This window comes from Leptidea sinapis, chromosome 25 (assembly GCF_905404315.1).
Source record: "Leptidea sinapis chromosome 25, ilLepSina1.1, whole genome shotgun sequence".
NCBI lineage: Eukaryota > Metazoa > Arthropoda > Insecta > Lepidoptera > Pieridae > Leptidea > Leptidea sinapis.
The window spans coordinates 9,724,667-9,744,203 of NC_066289.1; the positions used below are offsets into that span (position 1 = coordinate 9,724,667).

A 19,537-nucleotide genomic window follows, 5' to 3' on the forward strand; every position below is an offset into this window, starting at 1 on the left:
AACTTCTAGTATAGAATTCTAGGGCTTTTCCTACTGAAAATCTTTCAACCTACCATAAACTAAAAGCGTTTCTTTGAAATTTTTCTGTGGCTTTGAGGAACATGTTCTTACCATCTTCACAACTTTATAGTAATCTTAATTATATCATGTACCACGTATACCAAAATTTTCATAAAAAATATTAATAAAATGAAAACTAAAAAAAACTAAACTAAAAAATATTCCACATCGAACTAAAAAAGAAATACGTAAATCGGATCAGAAATCTCAGACTAATCGGTGTACATACATTTAAATAAATACCGATCCAATTGAGAACCTCCTCCTTTTCGAAGTCGGTTAAAAGCTGTCGATCTTGGAAATTACTCAATGGTTGTTTTGGAAAGTTCTTACAACAGATGAAATGTACGAACAGTACTACTAGCAAGGGCTAGTACTACTCGAATGAGCATATGGTGGAGGTTTTGGGGGACTTTTAAGGGAAAGGAAAACTTCATTGAATCAACTTCATATCCTCAATTCTACATCATTTAAGTATTGAAAATCATCAAATTGAAAATTTATTTTTTAGGGATCGGTTTCGGACTACCATCAACGTTGTCTGTGACGCATTGGGTGCTATCATAGTAGCTTCATTGTCACAAGCTGATATTGAGAAGACGCGACAAAATAACGACAAAGAACTTGCCACAGCACACGAACTAAGCGACTTAGAGAAGGGCGAACATTAAACGAAAATAACTGTAGCATTGACTCAACTGTGTTCAGATTAAATAATTATTTTTTCAGGGCATTTGTTGGTATTGTTGTGGTAAATAATATTCGTGTTGTTTTTAATAAAATCAGCTGAGAATATTAAGAATAATTTACAATCTCCATCTTGACTAAGGTCTGCGTAGTTCTATCAAAGATTCAATATGCAAATGGTTTGTGAGTTTAAATCTGTTAGTGAGTTTCGAATTAAGTTTATTTATTTTATAGAATCTAGAATGAGAATATTCAAATGATGAATTGGTAGTTAAATCATATAGTAATCAAAATATAAATATTAAGTTACATTGGTTAGGTACATATCATGATAAAGGTTATATGTTGAATCGTTTTCAGTGTCATGTTTATTATAAAGTTGTTAGTTTGTAAGGTTGATGATGTATTGTATAATCACTAGAAGTTCTGTGAGCTGTTAGATTTTTTGTGTGTTCTATGTGACTATACTTTAAATATTCACTAAACATGATTGTTAAAGTATTTTATGTTTGTACAAAGTACTTTATATTTCATACTGATCGAGGTTTTCCATCCTTACTTATCCCTACACAAAACATGATATTGTAATACTTTACCTAGATATTATGAGGTTGAAATCGTTGGGTTTTTCGCATTAAATCATCCTTATCATTGCAAAAGATAGTTATTCTTACTAGCTTGTGAAATAACCACAATATGTGTTTATGTGCTTACAAAATATATCCGTGAAACCCAAGTCATAATATGTGTTACGAAATGCAATATAAATAGTGTGTCAATTCCTTTGATCTACCGCTAATTATGTATACCGCTGTTTCGACCTCTAGTCGCAAAAATTATAAACATTAACATAAACAAAATTGTTGTTGTGGCATCAGAACACAAAAAATGTGCAATGTGTACTTGATAGGTCAAAATACGAGTAACAACACGCCGGTACAACAGCAGACGGCGCGAGATGAAGGGAGATACTGTTCTCGTTCATAAGCAAAACATCTCTGCTCTGCCTAATCGCGGAGTTGATAATTTTTACAATTTACGGTATGTTCCAATATGCACTGCGAGCACTGCACAGTGCTATCACTGTAGAAAAATTCGTTCCGTTATGGACTGCCAGTATACTGCCGCAGTACCCTAGGGAAATATATGACGTCATAAATCGCTGCCATACTCTCCTGTGAGCACTGGCGTTTTCGAGGTAAGGTACTCACAGTATTTTGATCACGTGATCAGTAAAAACCACTCAAGTGCCCAACGTTTTATAAACAATACCTACAGTTTAATCCCAAATATTTTTAATTTGACAGTACTCCAACAACAATTTTGTTTTAATGAACTAGAAAAATTTAATACACTCATTTGAATGCTGCGTCAAAAAATGCGGCTGACAGTATACGGGATTTCGTTTCGTTTTAAATAGTTACCAGTATAACTGGCTATAAAGGAACGGTTTCACAGTATACTAAATTGACGTCACAATGTAGAGTGGTCGCAGTGCATATCGGAACATACCCTTAGTAATGCTTAGAAACGGGGCATTACACTCTTACCATTAAAATCTCCTTATTCAACAGCATATTTACTGCGATCTTTTAACTATTCTGCATAGCGTGACGTTTTTTGGTAATTTGAAACCAGTGGTGTAAATTGTACAGTATGGTTAACAGTACGTATGAAATACTCATACCGCCAGTTGCAGAAAGCATCCAATATATCCTAACGGCCTCACAAATAAGCTTGCTATAAAGTTATACCGGAGAACAAACCAAGAATATGTAAAATGTTTACAAATAGACATTTTGCTTATGATTCATATATTCTGACGTATGACGTTTCCCGCGTTTATTTGCAAGGCTGCTTGAAATTTGGAATTCTTTAGAATTGTCATTTTTTTTTTATTTATTTAGTGGCACGTAAATTGTCATTATATTGACAGTGTTGTCAGCGATATAGTCAACATTTTGCATATTCTTAGTTCATTCTCAGGTATAACTTTATATCAAGTTTATTTTTGAGGCCGTTTAAGTTTAATTAAATATAATACCGTCACTTTCTTTTTCATTTTGACAGTTAAAGATAGCATGTAATGAAACATTGACTTTAAATATGCTTTTTGCAACTGGCGGCTAATGTGCCATATCATCATTAATTATTTATATCTATTAATAGTGTAATGTTGCATTCCAAAAACCATTAATTTATTATTTTACCGTTATTTTTATCTGCTTTAGTCGTTAAACGATATCTTCTGTACCGTATATAGCTAGATATTAACATATATACTCTGTTGTACGTAGATTTGGTTTTGCCAATGTCGTGTATACTGTAGAAAACATGTAATAAAATAATAATGTATTATTACCTGATTTTAGCTTAAAGTTAAGGTTTGGTAAAAAAAAAAAAAGTTGATTGTAAGAAATTTGTTTCATATGAAAATTGTCTTTTTAGTAGGTATTAATTAAAGCCAAAAAACAACGGTCTTTTACACTAATGTCTTCCGTCATTACCGAAGGAATTACTATAAAAGACATGCCATAGTGATTTTTTTGTAAATTCTGCTTAAGTGACACGTTGAAAAGAGTGTTATGAGAATGCGGTGAACAGAAAAAATAAGACAGCTTAAATTAAGAATTGTTCTCCGCTGCGCTCCGACGATACCACACTACCTAAGCTACAATAGCTTTATCACGGCAACTATAAGATGTTTGTGTGCGTGGCATCTTGACACTCAATGGCATCTTTCAAATTTTGTAAGTTTGTACACTTCTTGTTAATTTACATTGTTATTAGTAAAATACAAAAAACTTACTGATGATATGTGATCCCAGTGTCTTTCTTATTTCTTTTAGTATTATTATTTTTACAAAGTTTTTCTACGCAACCCGGCATTTTAGTTTCAGCTATTAGCAAAGTTTCACAGAACGTCAACGTTCACACATTGTTCGTAGTATTAATTGCCGCACTCTGCGACTACGCCTGAGGTATCTAGTTGGATCGCAGTGGAGACCAATTATTATTCTAAGTAATACAGTGTTTTTCACATGCGCAGAGTAAGGTTACTGTCGTCTAAATTAGGACACTTTCGAGTCACACAGATCGCTCGGTTATCAAATACATTTTATTAGATATTTTAAGTTATCTGTTATCTTTAATGATTGATTGTAAAATATAATTATAGTTTTAAGGATATACATGGTTAACAGAGCCAATAATCATGATGATAAATATATATTTATAAATAAACATTTCATTCATTTAGGGGTTCTTGAGTAATAAAAGTAAACTTGTTTATAAAACACTTTACATTAAGAATACGTAAATTAGTAAATAAACATATTGTACTGTTTAAACTGTAGATCAATTGTATTATTTTATTAATAAATACTTTCAGTATTGATACGTTTTTAAATTGGACAATCTATAAAATATTGTAGTCGAATACCTCTTGTTGTGTGTGTTAAAAAAAATCAGCAAAATTCTTAACTTCAACGGGACGAGCATTAAATATACAAATGTTTGACAATAATTCAGTTACAAAATCTTAATATATATAATTTACGTGACACGTTGTTTGTCGGCGATGGACTCCTAAACTAATGATCGGATTTTAATGGGGACACCATGGAGTGCAGTTTGGTCCAACTTGAGAGATAGGATAGTTTTTATTTCGATTTGGGACTCATACTTATTTTTATTTTCAATATTTGTTTTGTATGTACAAATTTTTTCTATGAGAGAATTTAGTGACGCACAGTTTGACAGTTCCGCTGTGAAACAATTTCATTATAACAACAGGGAGCATTTTTGACGAAATAATTCTCGATGTTTTGATTATTGGCAAATTCCTAAAAAACATTTTTATTTATTATCTACAGAACAACTGTCTGTCGGGGCAGCTAGTATCTTATAAAGTTACCATAAATATAGTTATTGACGCTTCTTTTTTTTCTAAAATTTTATGGAAAAAGAGGAGAAACGAGTATTTTTTTTTATGAAAATAAGGGACGATACGAGCAGGACGTGCAGTTGATGGTAATTGATACGCCCTGGCCATTACAATGCAGTGCCGCACATGATTCTTGAAAAATCCCAAAAATTCTGAGCGGCACTACAACTCGCTCGTCACCTTGAGACATAAGATGTTAAGTCTCATTTGCCTAGTAATTTCACTAGCCATGACGCCATTCAGACCGAAACACAGTAATGCTTACACATTACTGCTTCAGGACATAAATAGGCTCCGTTGTGGTACCCATAATCTAGCCGGCATCCTGTGCAAAGGAGCCTCTCACTGTTTTTGAGTGATCACCGCTGCCCACATTCTTCTGCAATACCAAGAAAACAGGAGCGTCACCGGCTTGTTAGAAAACTGTAGCACTTATTTTAAATGCTTGGAAACACCGCGTAAGGAAGCTCATTCTACTGTTTCGTTATACGTGGCAGAAAGATGCTTGAAGCATGGCGGAGGAGCACATGAAAGCATTTTATTATACGCGTTTCGTGGCGTGTCGTGCGAAGGAGGAATTCGACGGCAGGAATCAGATTAAAGAGCTCTTCGGAATACTCCCCGTGATAAGTGACACATTGAATCGAAGTCCCTACGCAACGACAAGTGATCGAGCCGTTCACAGAGCGCTGGATCTTCGACAATTCGAGCAGCTCTGCGTTGGCCCGCGTGGCCAAATAGATCAAGCTGATACTGTTTTGTATACCACTTGTCGGTAAACTTGAGTCTTCTGTGAGTTAAAATTAATCACTTTAACTAATAATATCACACAGACATTTTTTTAAACATGATACTAATAATAATGTGAAGGTTTAATGTATAAGTAAAAATAAACAAATAAACCAGAGAATAAACTTTAATTAAATATTTGGATAACAATTTTCATAAGCTTCACAGCCAAAGTAATGGCAAAGACTAGAAAATTTATACGTCTAAACAGAGCCTCTTGCTAAAAGACAACCGATGAAAACAGGCCAGGTTTATTACTTTAGTGTGCGTGACAAGCTACTTCTTACACTCGCGATTTGTATGTCACTTTGTGCTAGTGTGCATTGGTCAAAATAGCACTGTCAACCTCAATTTTTATTGATGTTTTGACAGCTGTCAATGTTTATGTAGACGTATAAATTATCTAAGGGCAAATAGTAACTAATAGGTTAAATCTTAGATTAAGGGTTGGTCTCCGTTGCACTACACCTAGATACCGCACTACCTAAGAACGAAAGCTTTTTTATTGCGGCTACTATTAGATGCTTGTGACATCTTTCAAATTTTGTAACATACGGTTCATGTTATTCTACATTGAAATTAATAATTATTGAAAATAACGCAAAAAAAGAATGCTGGGAGAGTTTCTTGCGCCACTTCTTCTCTCTCAGAGCGCCATTTGTTTCCGAAGCGGTAGTAGTATCTAGTAGTTATTAGAAATGACATCAAAAAGAATTCGAGAGGAATCATTTTTTGAGAAAATAAATGCCTTTTTATGCCTATTAATTAAAATTTTGACAGAACATGACATTGTGACACGCCAACCTCATTTACTTTTAAAATTAAGTTATCAAATTGTTTCCTCTAAAAGTGAATTTGTAAAATTCTTATGAGAAATAAAATTCTTTAACCGTCAACGTCACACATTGTTCACCATTTACGTAATTCTATCTGTGTATGTCCTTCATAGTCTAAGAGCATGTATATTATTTGTTTCAGATATTATAAGAAAATAAAACTTTATGTAATCTTAACACCGATCATTACCGTTAAACTTAGGAGACACATATTCAAAGCTTGGTAGTCTACTTTAAGGCGACACTAAATGCCAGCGACCTTGAGCGATATGAGTTCACGGTTTCCGGCCCGCCATCTATGTAACAAAGCCAATATTTTTAAAATTCTTGCGTGGAAAACAGTTTATATGCTTACAATCCTCGTTATTCATTACTAATCTGAATAAATATACCTACACAAAAAAGTTAAGCTATAAGAATAACTTTTCTGAGAGCTGTACTAAAAAGATGCGTCATGCCATGCCAAAAAACTTGTTTAACTGCAAGGAGAAGTGGTAGTTCAATCAGGCTCTGGAGTGAAAACTATAACCAACAGCAAGCATTAGAAACCTACAAATAAGACTTAAGTATATGTGTAACAGGATTAAGTAGTGTTCATAGCTCGAAATGCTATATTTTCATCAAAAAACTTGTCTAAAAACACCTTGTTTGCATGTTTTCTGCTTACTCTTCGCCTTAACGTGATACTGGCAAATCTGTGGTGTATCTTCAACAGAAGCCACAGTAGGAAAAATAGAATAGGCTAGACTGGCTCGAGTACGCCTACGGGCGTAGTATTAGTTGCTGCACTTTACGACTATGCCTGCGCTATCTAGTTGGAGCGCAGCGGAGACCAATAATTAATCTAAGCGTAAAATCAATAAACATATGACAGTAATAGATATATTTTCAGTCAATTCATAACTTAAACTATGTTTTACAGGATAACTAAGAAAATAACAAAATGACTTTATTTACCTTCTTAACAAATTTTCTTTGGAATGGAATAGCAACTAAAAATAATTAATTTTAACTTAATGAGAAATGATAAATTTTACCATCTACTAACTTAATTACATTACATTACGTCCAAATCAAGAACCACTGAAATTAAACTTAACAATTCACAATTTAAAAACTGTAGTAGTATTAGTAATGATTTCATAGTTTAAATAATTTTGTTAACAATATGTAACAGGCTATTTACCATTATTCTAGGCTTTTTGAAGTAAAACTTCTTTAGGCGCGACTACGAGGTAACTGGGCGACAATGCAACGGAAGTCGGTTACGGCAAGATGGCGTAACGGAAGTCTGTTACGGCAGGATGTCACTTTTCCGGTCTTTGGTTTATTCGTCCATTATTAGGACATGCAAAGGGGTTGAGCCCATACAGCCATATGTATGTAATGTGGTAATTAATAATCTAACCTTCAATTACTTATTTTTAATTTTTCTGTATGTTCAAAAACAGCCAACGTTCCGACGAGTCGTACGTCGTTGCGTACAAAGGTCGCAGAGTATTATACAGGATGTCCCAAAGTTATGGGACATGAAGGGAAAGTACCTTAAAAATCGTAGATCGGCAAGTAATTTTTAGAAAATCTTTGAATGCAGAGTTACTAACTTTTAAAAATAACATAAAGTGTGCTTTCAGTAAAATACCCTACCGATATTTAAGGTACTTTCCCTTCATGTCCCATAACTTTGGGACAACCTGTATATATTAGACGCTCGGTTAAGAATCGCCAAGTCGAGCAAAAGCAGCTAAATTTTTTTTCTCGAAACAGTTCAGGCCATTATCGACCTCCTATATCATATACATTGTGGATAATTATATTGAAATAACGTCGGAATATTGAGAATACTCTTAAGATCGTTGAATAATGGTAAATTTACCGCAGAATATTGCTAACAAAACTACAACTTTATAAGATTTCTCATATCATCATTTTCTACAAAAATTTTACGTTACTTTTACTTCTTTTATGTTTAATCTTCCCTGTGAATGTTATTTTAATTTTAATCATTACCTTTATTCTTTGAGTAGTTGAAAATCAGACTGCCTAACAATAATATAATAAATTATGTACAATTAATCAATCGATTTTTAAAGGCACTATTGGTTTTTCTCTATACTCATATAATAATTCTATACATGATTGAATTAAAATGTATTTTATTGATTCTGAATATTTACAGTATTTTACGTATATTTATGATACTTTACTTTACACCTAAACAAAACTATATTGTCTTAAAATAAAGATACAAAAGTAATATGTAAGTTTAATTTATGAATCAAAAGTAGATATAATAAACAAATACAGTCGATAAAGGTGATTCTAACATTAGTCACAGTCAACTCTACAATGTAATTAATATATACGAGTATTTTATCTTATTACTAATTTTACTCATATTTTACATAGGTATTACAGACAATTAGGTAGCTTAAAAGCGAGTAACCCCCTTATTCATAATGGTCCGCTAACTTTAAACAGCCGCTAAGGAGTGTTTTTTCTCATTCTGACTTAGGTCAATAGAAGAAGACAGAGTGAGAATTAGCAATGCTTTAAGTTAGCAGACTATTATGAATAAGGGGGTAAGGCTTCATATACTTCAATGATAGCACAATTATGTGCTAAACATTAACATATGATATATTAAATTTGTTGCAATAATCTTAAATCTTAGATTAAGTATTGGTCCGCTGCGCTCCAATTAGATGCCGAACTATCTAGAACAATAGCTTTTTATTACGGCAACTATTAGATGCTTGTGTGCGTGGCATCTTGACACTCAATGGCATCTTTCAAATTTATTAACATACGCTTCGTGTTATTTTACATTGAAATGAATAAAATACAAATACTTCCTGATGATATGTGTTCCCAGTGTCTTTCTTATTTTTTTTAGTATTATTTTTGCAAAGTTTTACTACGCAACCCGGCATTTCAGTTTCAATTATTATCAAAGTTTAACAGAACATATTGTGGTACGTCAACGTTATACATTGTTCGTAGCATTGCCGTACTTTTCGACTACGCCTGCGGCATCTAGTTGGAGCGCAGCGAAAACCAATCCGTAATCTAAGTCTTAAATATTGTTTTGTATTTTGTTTTGAGATCTTGTTCAGAATCCAATGTGTGTGGTTGACAATCAGTTACATAATGACGTATATTAAAGATGTTTCTTAGGATGAGTGCAGGCTATGTACAATGTTATAAAACAAGTTATTTTATCTTCCCAAATTATGTCACAGTTTTTGATCCAACCGTCACGCAAACTCGACACCCTGACGTTAGCTGGTCAACTACACCTTCCAAGCCTCATCTCATACGTCTACTGAACCCCAACCAATGTACGAGAGTTAAATAAATTTCAATAATTTTTAAAATAAAAAAAAAGCATATCTCGCTAATTGTATAAAAATAATTTAATGATATTTAATTAATTATACGTTATTTAACAAAATTATGCGGTATAATAATATTTTATTGATTGTATTTAATACCTTCTTTATTACAATATTGTTTTTTCTACGAGCGTAGAATAGAACGAGGAATTTAAAATTGTAAGGATTTTTGTTTTATTTCAATAAACGCATACGCATTGTCTAACTTCGCGCATGCGCGGCAGGCAACGCCGGCCCAGCCTAGCGAAACTCTAAGAATAAAAAATAAACTACGTTTAAAAAAACCGATTTCAAAAACTGAAAAGTATCAAATAACTAAAAATTTAATTTAATACACCTCTTATGCAAACCTTTACCTTTAATATTAATAAAATACTATTATTTATACGTGCTACCTATTGATAGGTTTTAACTAAGTGCCAAGCCCTAAACAAAATAAAACTTAATATTATAAACAGCTTACTTACTGTATTTATTTAGGTTGTTTGGCCTTGCGTTTCTGTCCGCTTGGGCTGTTTTTTTCTAGACGAAGCTATCCCGTTCAAAGTCACGCGTGGCGAGTGTAGGTACCTTTATTACATTTGGCTTCGCACCGACTTCAAAGCTATCAATATGTAGCACATACAAATAATAGTATTTTATTAATATTAAAGCTAAAGGTTTGCATAAGAGGTGTATTAAATTAAATTTTTAGTTGTTTGATATTTTTCAGTTTTTGAAGTTGGTTTTTTTAAACGTAGTTTTTTTTTATTTTTTACGTTTTAGTGTTAGTTAATAATAATTTATAGTCAACTTGCATGAAAACTCCAAAAAAAGCCGTACACAGAAAACAATTAAGTCATCCAGGTAGACGAAAATTTTCATATAATTGTTCATAACTACGGGCCAAACTATGTAAAATTGGCATCACCTGGACCAAGTGGCATCTATTTCGCATCAAACAAAAAAAGAATTACGTAAATCGGATCATAAATCTCAGAGTTATCGGTGTACATACATAAAAAAATACTGATGGAATTGATAACCTCCTCCTTTTGGAAGTCGGTTAAAAAATCCATTCACTCACTCGATTGTATCAAACGTGCAGTCATTGATAGATTGACAGGTGACGGCTATAATCTTGTAAAAAACGGAGATAGCCGAAATCCATTACGTTTTAAGCAAGTGTTCGCTTTCAAACTTAGCCGGATTATACTTGTGATTGTAATTACTATCTTCAATCTTAGGTATGTCAAATCTCACTGCACGTTTTATACTAAACTAAATTTCAATTTTCACTCAGGCAGCCTCTTATTACGTAGTATTTACACCCTCTCTGCGCCCACCATTTGTGCATTTTTTTAAACTTTTATCCGCACCTTAATAAATATATTCTTATTTATAGAAAATGGGGTCTTGGTCATATGAAAAGTATTGTATGCCACTGCACCTAATTAGCCATTATAACACTCGTGAGTATTAAACACTCATGACAGTGGCATAAATAAGTAATAACTATGTTCTATTAGAATTTAGAATGGATCATGGATGATATCAGATATGTGTTACTAACCTAACACGCTATCTTATATAAGTATTAACGCTCGTTTCATGTAAGAAATTTGTATTGTATCCAATATCTATTATTATTAATGTTTATTTGAACAGTGTTGTCCAGTGAATATTTGTGGAGTGTAACTGTACACAATGTAATATAATTGTTATAATAAAAGATAATATTACATTGCGAACACTCAGGTATACACACAAATAATCACTGCACTACAGTATTCATATTAACTAAAAGGACGACCTGGGTCTTCCGCGTAGGCCCTCACGGGCCTCGGGGTAACTGTTCGGGGCGATGGCGATTTCAGTGATATAGTCGCCGCCTGCAATTACAGGCGGGGCACTGGGTGGGACCGGTTGGTCCATGGTGTAATGTCCGGTGGTGTCCTGCTGCAGTGCGATCGAGCCCGCCGGTAGTCAACCGGTAAGCGCCCATCAGCCAGCAGCGAGGTAGCAGTCGTGTCTTAGGAGACTAGGTCACGAGGTAGTCCTCTTATGTCCGGCGGTCGTCGAAGGTATGGCGCGAACCATGCGGGGGCCGCATATGTGAGTCGCGTGCGAACGTACGCTTTGTATAGGCACAGCTTCGTACGGAGAAAGCAGGTGAGACGACAGCACAGGGCGGAGAAAGTTCCTTGCGGCACGCGTCAAGGCGACCACGTTCTTCACATGGGGCCGCATCGAGAGGGTCCTGTCGATGGTCACACCAAGGTATTTAGCCTTCGGGGACCATTCGACGGTCGCGCCCATAAGTGACACCGGGGGCGGCAATAAGCGCGCCCGCCCGATGGAAATCGCCTGAGTCTTCGCCACGTTGACCTTGAGTCTAACTTAAAGGGTAAAATACAAATTCGTTACATGAGACGAGCGTTAATAGAAGATAGCGTGTTACAATATCATACTAGCGCCATCTAGTTTGTGAGAAGTAAAGCAATCATAAACACATTGTTATGTAAATGTGAACTGTGTTGTATGTTACAATATTAAAAACTACATAATTATTGTATATACAATGTGCACTTTTTCATAGCATGTCATGTACACTAAAACTCACCTTTGTAATTTTCAAAGCCCGTATTTTAATATCTAACTATTGTACAGGCAAGGAGAATCATCTCATATAGAAGAAAAGTTGAAAAAGTGTCCAGCTTATGGCAGTATATAACAGTTCAAAAATCTTCCACAATGGCCTTGGTAGGCACAGGGTATGGTATGAACTATGAAGTATAGTGAATGTAGCAATTGTAAACGAATTGAAGTTTGCTGAGTTAAAAAAATTAATATTATTGTCGACTATATAATATATTACAATAATGCAGAAAATATAACCTTACCTTGAATAGTAATTAGAAATACTTAATATTTGGTGCTTTTTTTAAGATTTACCCTGGTGCTACTTTGGCGCCACCCTCATTCATAATACATTTTGACGGACATCTTTTCATATAAACAGATGATTCTCCTCACCTTTATCCTCCATATATCTGTCTCATTTTTGAATTACAAAATGCAACTCATTTATGAATATATATATATATCATATGAGACACACACTTGAATTCTGGCCTCAGACTGAGGCTAAAGATAGTGAGGCTTGCGACTGACCCTCAACCTGCTTCGCTATAGATTATTATTATTGTTTAAGTGTTTTTGCGTTCCGTTCTGCGTTAAGAAGCTCCTTGTTGAATCGCGTCGGCTGTTTCTCTCACTATGTAGAGAATGCCTGGCTCTTGCGAGTGTGGCTGCTGAGATCTCCATGGAATCACCGTGAGGGAACCGGGAGTCTCTTCGTCCGTTTTGATAGCGGGTATGCTGAAACAGGATCGAACAGACCATGCATATAGGTAATTGTTCAAAAGCATCCCTCGCCCTGCCCATCACAATGCAGTGCCGCTCAGGATTCTTGAAAAATCCAAAAATTCCGAGTGGCACTACAATTGCGCTCTTAACCTTATTGTCATACTAGTAGCTGGTATAATCCGTAGTTATATTATGGAAAAAATAAAGGAAACACCTTCGTGAATACAGGCCAATAATAGGTTTGGGGATTCTATCCCTGCTGAGAACATCGAAACTTGTTTCACATTTATCCGTGTTTACTGGTTGGAGGGAATTTTCGACAAAGATAAAAATAAAAATCAACTAAAGGACTACCATCAAGTGTGCCTGACGCTAGTCCTTTAATTGGGTGTTAAATAAAAAGGATAAAATGTGTCCTGGATCATAAATGAGACAACCCACGGACGAGTAAAAAATGAAGGACTCCGCGCCGTGATATTAGCAAGTGAAGCACCGTTATGCTAGTGTGTGTGCGGTTACGGGGGATACTAGTTACACAATTTTTTCTCCCTTAAATAATCATATATGGCCACAAATACTATATAGTATCGGTTTTACACCTTTTCACAACGCACGACGGCATTTTTAAAATATTTTATTGAGATGCAAACTGATCTGTCACAGTCGAAGACAATTCTCATAATGGCCGCCTATCGGCCTGTAGTAGTGTAAATGTGTGCGTGGGGCTATGTATTTACACGTTAATCGGCTTGTTTTGGTGCTACACTGTTATGTAAGATGACACGGAATCCTTATTTTTTTACTAGTCCGTGGAGACAACCTTTTTAAATTTGTAAAATAACAAGGTACTTATGTGAAGACGGGTTCTCACAAATTCATATGCTATCAATGAAGATTGGTTATCACTTTATTCTTTTACATTTACCACTATTTCAAATAGCTCCGTGGTAATTTTCCCATAAATATTGCTAATACATAAATAAAATTTGAAAACAAAATTTATGAACGATGAATATAACCATAGAATCACTCGAACGGTTGGCTCAGTGGAAGAGCGCACGCATGGAATGCGAGAGGTCGCGGGTTCGAGACCCGCATCGTTCATAACTTTAGTGTTTAAATTTAATTTAAGTAATTAGTCCTAGAAGTGAGGGACTTAAAAAATAACAAATTGCTAATACATTGGAATTTGGAATATATCTTGTACTTACGCGTCCGTTTCGCCAACTCCAACGATTCCTGTTGAAGATCCCGTACACGATAGGGTTAGCGCATGAGTTAGTGCACGAGAACAGCCACATCGCTTTCTGGAATGCTTGGTCCAGACTCTTTACGAAGTCTTTGTCTATCCAGTACCTGGGCAATAAATTATTCAGTATGTATAAAACAAAATATCCGGACGACCAAGGCTTGCTCAGATTTGTAAGAATGTACAAAAATTTTACAAAAAAAAAACAAACTAGTAGGACATCGGGATACGAACCGGGGTCTTCTGCTTTCCGGATCACCTGAGCTATTATTGTCTTGTATATACAGGCGAAATTTCTAAAGTTATTGTAGCTTTTTCTCATTAAAACACGGATAAAACTACATTTATTAAAATTGAAACCTAGATAGATCGATTTATCGCCCTCGAAATCCCCTGTATACTAAACTTTATGAAAATCGTTGGAGCCGTTTCCGAGATTCAGATTATATATATACAAGAATTGCTCGTTTAAAGATTTAAGATTAAGATATTGAATTGACGTTTCCATACATCATTCAAGAAATCAGTTCGACGAGCAGTAGTTTGGGTTAGTCCAATATAATATTCGCTTAAGATCAGGTTTTTTAAGTTTTTTGAAATAACAGTTAGAATTCATAAGGTTTTGACTACACCAAAAACTACCACGTCAGCCATATGGCTTGGCCTTATATAAGGCTCTATAGCTGATTTGGAGCTAAAGCCATTAGTGGAAAACCAAGGGAAATCTTGAACCCTTTAAATTACGTTTCTGTGACTCTTTCAATAGAGATCAGGTAAATGTAATATATATCTATATAACGCAACGCGAATCACCCAGATAAAAATTTTTGTTGTTGGCAGGACTTTTTTATTGGATGGGAGGACAAATAGGCTCGTGAATATTGCATAATATTCGACTTTCTCAATGCTAGTAAAACCAATTAATAATTATCACATCAAATTAAATAAACAGTTGTGGTTAGAACATGTGCACGCTCAACGTGTAAGCCGGTAAGTGACATATACGATACGCAGCGCATCACCCCATCCGCACAATTCTCCGGCGTAAAGTATTGTCAGTATAAATGTAATCAGTTACGCCGCTTGCAAAAAAAAATACGATAGAAAACTAAAATATAAAAGTTTTATAATTTGACTTTGATATTTACACATTAAGAAAACACAAAAAAAGTAAAAATGGCAGTTTTGTGGGATACGATTATTTACGTAGCAGTCATCTAAATAAGCGTACGAATTGTCTGATGGTATGTGATCAAAACTTTTTGACATTCTATACGAATGCAGTGGATCTCTACTATTAATATTAATTATTAATTAAACTAGCCAGTATGAATTCCCATTGAGATTCACTGAAGCCTTATTCCCCAGGGATATTATTAGCCCCATAGAAGCAGTAGATCTGATGAGATGCTGTAGTATATAAGGGTAAACTATACAACAGAAGAGAGTCATAAGTCCATGGAGACACTTATCCTCTCTAACAAAAAAGGCTAAGATTAGTTATCATATATTATTGTATCAATTATCATAAACTTATATCTTGGGCTTTTCAATTAGATTTAAATTTCAGTTTATATTGAAATCAAGCTTGCTTACCACAAACAGTAGCAGTAATATGGAGTCCAGCAAGTGAAGAAGACCAACACAATTGTGACCGACATCTTGAGAGTCCTGGAACGTGCTCTGCCCAGAATGCCGACACCGCTGCGTCGCATCTTATCTAAAGTATTAATGAAATATATACCAAACTAATGGACCTTGAGGGCGCGCAACTTTCAACATCTACTCCAGTCAGAAATCAATATTAAGAAGTATATAAACTTTCGTACTCGTCTCTCTGAAAATGACAAATTTCTATAAAAAAAAATATCCTTTCAACCTTTATTGTTTTAAATCCCTTCTTAGCGTTCTCTTCTATCTTTTAAGGAACTTTTGTGCAAATTGGTACGTTTAGTTCCAAGCTCTGTGTTGATGAATCAGCTAGTCAGTTAGGACAAATAATTACAATATACAATATTTTGCTTGCGACTTTATTCGCATTAAATCTAACACTGATCTAACACTGCCTCGGTAACTCTCAAATCTTCGGAATAAACTGCATCCTTTTTGTTGCAACATGTGTGCATAATTTAACGATGATCGGTTTGCAAGTTTTGACGTGAATGTTTAACAAATACAAAAACTCACATCCAATTCAATTTGAATATGATTTAGGATGTACAGAAGTGAGAATAACACCTTAGTTATTTGAGCACAATTCAAGTAGATTGATTACTAACCATTGGCGGTGTTTGAGCGTCGTATGATCTCAAGCAGCGCTGCAGAGGAGCAATAGAGAGTGGACAACAACGGAGCCACGTACATCAGCGTCATGTTGAGGAGGAAGTAGGCGAATTCGTGCCGTTCTGTGGGCAGCGAGCCGTATGACACACATTGGAAGTACCTGCAACATTAACATAGCACATATCATTAGAGGTCGGACGCGGATTTTGACCAAAAACTTCTAGAGAGTGTCAAATATAATTACAGACATGTGATGTGTTCGGTTTTCAGGATACGATGACCGGCGCATTTTGATGTGATTGGGATCTTATCGCATTGAGCATCATCTTAAGATGGGTCAATGTTGCGGGCATTATCGGCTTAGTTTTTGCTTTGAACATTAACGCTCTTAGGCCAAAACATACAATAATTTCTTCAGGTATTGTTTGTGGACAGTTAGAAGCGGCCTTGATCCAACACTAGAATCCAAAAGGCGTTAGTGATGATGATGTTTTTCATTATTAAATTTTATTTGGAAGGTATAGCAGGGGTTACCTATATATACGTCTGGCCAAGAATATTGTTACAAATTTAAAACTTTTTCTTTTTAATTTTTTTAATAATAAGAAATCTTCACCCCTGCAGTACATCTCTACTGTGATCGTGGTATGTTGGTACTCCCAGTTCGGCTTCACCCAATACATCTTTCCACATTCTCTCTCATTAATGAATCCATCTTCCTTCTTATGACTGGACCAGTACTTCTATAAATTAGAAGAACCTTCGAGAAGCGTGAATAAAAGGCACAACATTGGAGGCATTCTAATAGAGGAGCGCTTTGTATTTTCGTGAAACGTTTCGTAAGGGACTGGACGTATAGAAATGAATGTGCTGGCGGAGCAAAATAAGAAATAATTAATTGAATGAGGAAAACCTTTCGGATTTTTCTTAATCAGGAAAAAATCGTACTAGGTACAATATTTTTCTTTTTGGGATTACAGCTGCAGTTCAAAATAATCTTTAATTAAAATATTTCATGCTGTATTATCTATTTGGAAGGATTTTCCTTACGTATTTATTCGAAATACTCGTGGTGGGTTAGTTTTATATTAACTTGATGTTGGCGCTGTATATTATTTTTTATATCAGCATATTGCTAAAGAAGACGTGGGATTGGTCACGATAAATGCCGAAAATTAAGAGAGAACGTACGACTTTAATAATAAGCTATGTCTGGTTTTTAGTATCAATAAGTCTATAACGTACTGTGTTCTTTTTTTAAATAAATACAAAAAAACCAACTTATGTAACAAATTATAAAAAACCAACCCCTGAAAGAAGTGATGTTTTATCTACAAATAATGTCAAGCACACAGCCTTGGGGCACTCCAGCGTTCACGGGCTCGAGTCGTCGATGGCTCGAACCCGAAGGTTCGAGCAATAACCTTGTAAGGTAACTTGTAAGCTGTACCCAGTGAGGAAGCTGGAGGTCCACTTGCATAAGCTCACGGGAAGCCCAAATGATCGATGTTTTGAGAGAAGCACCTTGTGTCATACACGATCAAAAGCCTTCGCTATGTCTACAAATAATATCAATTCACCAATTCACAAGGCAACCAATTAGCTAAGAAGCTATCCACCAACATTCTTAATTATTACTTATTTTACAATGATTGTAGTGTAAGATTACTCACCCTTTGACTTCTGGATGTTCCTCCAGATGGAAGATGAAGCTCTGCGGCAGACTGGCGAGTCCTGCGCACACCCAGGCTACGAGCAACGCTCTCTTGACGCGAGCCTCCCACATCACGTTTAGAGGCTTCAGAATTGCGTAGTATCTACAAATAGATTTTCATATTTTTTTATTACTCTTAGATAATTTGTCTGCCTAGATAGAGTCTCTTGCTGTTAGACAACCGATAAAAACACGCTAGGTTTAATAACTTTAAGAAATTCACGAATCTTTGTGTTAGAGTTCATGAATTGCTCTTTTAGAGGTTAGTTATAAACACACGTTTTTCGACATTTTCACAGTCATAGTCTATCTAGAAGTATAAATGATCTGAGATTATTTATTTAAACCCGACGTTTCCTTGTTTTTCTAGAAGAACGTCTCATGGGGCTTACCAAATATTTAATCGATTTACAAATTCAATTTTAACTAATCTCGTTCTATTCAGGACGTTCAGCTGATGGTAACTTATACGCCTTGCCCATTACAATATAGCGCCGCTCAGGATTATAATAAAAACCCGAAAATTCTGAGCGGCACTACAACTGCGCTTGTCACCTTGAGACATAATGTAAAGTCTCATTTGTCCAGTAATTTCACTAGATACGGCGGCTGTCAGAACGAAACACATTAATGCTTACACATTACTGCTTCACGGCAAAAATTTGCTCCGTTGTGGTACCCATAATTTAGCAGGAATGCGGTGCAAAGGAGCCTCCCACTGGTGGTTAGTAAATTTAATATTCAAAATACTAAGGAGCTAATGACATGCGTGGCTGACTATTAACGACTTGTCAATCAAAATCGGTTACAGCATCAATAGAATCGCGTACCTTTTCTATCTTGCTGTATATCGCTAGTATATTGTACCCAACTTTGTAACGTATAATAATCTCTTTCTCTACTCTGTATGTCGGTAGGTATAGCGAACGTATATTAGAAATAGATCGGACAATTTACGCATTCCTTTTGATACTGATATTGGCGAAATAATGTAATGGAGCGATCCGTCATGATCATAGCTAAGCCGGTCTGAGTAAACATAACTCTCGTACAAGAATAGGTACGCCGCGTACAACTTTTATTTCACCTTGATACAGTTTGACATCTGTTTGCGTAGTTAACTAGGATGAAGCATAAGCCTGGATGTGACAAGCAAATAAAAATACTGTGCATCAATATGATCACAAAATACAATATTTCCTTTAAAAAAAATCAATTTCAAATTCGAGA

At 35.1% G+C, this 19,537-nt stretch overlaps 2 protein-coding genes across 3 annotated transcripts in view; one reads left to right on the top strand and one right to left on the bottom strand.

Annotated features, from left to right (window-relative positions):
- LOC126972171 (excitatory amino acid transporter 3) overlaps positions 1-4,142 on the top strand; it is a 35,591-nt gene extending 31,449 nt beyond the window's left edge. For both annotated transcript variants that reach the window (XM_050818776.1, XM_050818777.1), the window contains exon 9: positions 572-4,142. In XM_050818776.1, the coding sequence (XP_050674733.1) occupies positions 572-731 (160 nt within the window). In that variant the 3' untranslated portion in view covers positions 732-4,142. The remainder of the gene's footprint in view (positions 1-571) is intronic.
- A 1,449-nt stretch (positions 4,143-5,591) lies between these two features.
- The window catches only part of LOC126972178 (adipokinetic hormone/corazonin-related peptide receptor variant I-like), a 97,568-nt gene continuing 83,622 nt past the window's right edge, over positions 5,592-19,537 (bottom strand). The window contains exons 4-8 of the mRNA XM_050818805.1: positions 18,267-18,410; positions 16,590-16,753; positions 15,907-16,030; positions 14,273-14,417; positions 5,592-13,073 (exon numbers count right to left, since the gene is read on the bottom strand). Coding sequence (XP_050674762.1) covers positions 12,882-13,073; positions 14,273-14,417; positions 15,907-16,030; positions 16,590-16,753; positions 18,267-18,410 — 769 coding nt within the window. The 3' untranslated portion in view covers positions 5,592-12,881. The remainder of the gene's footprint in view (positions 13,074-14,272; positions 14,418-15,906; positions 16,031-16,589; positions 16,754-18,266; positions 18,411-19,537) is intronic.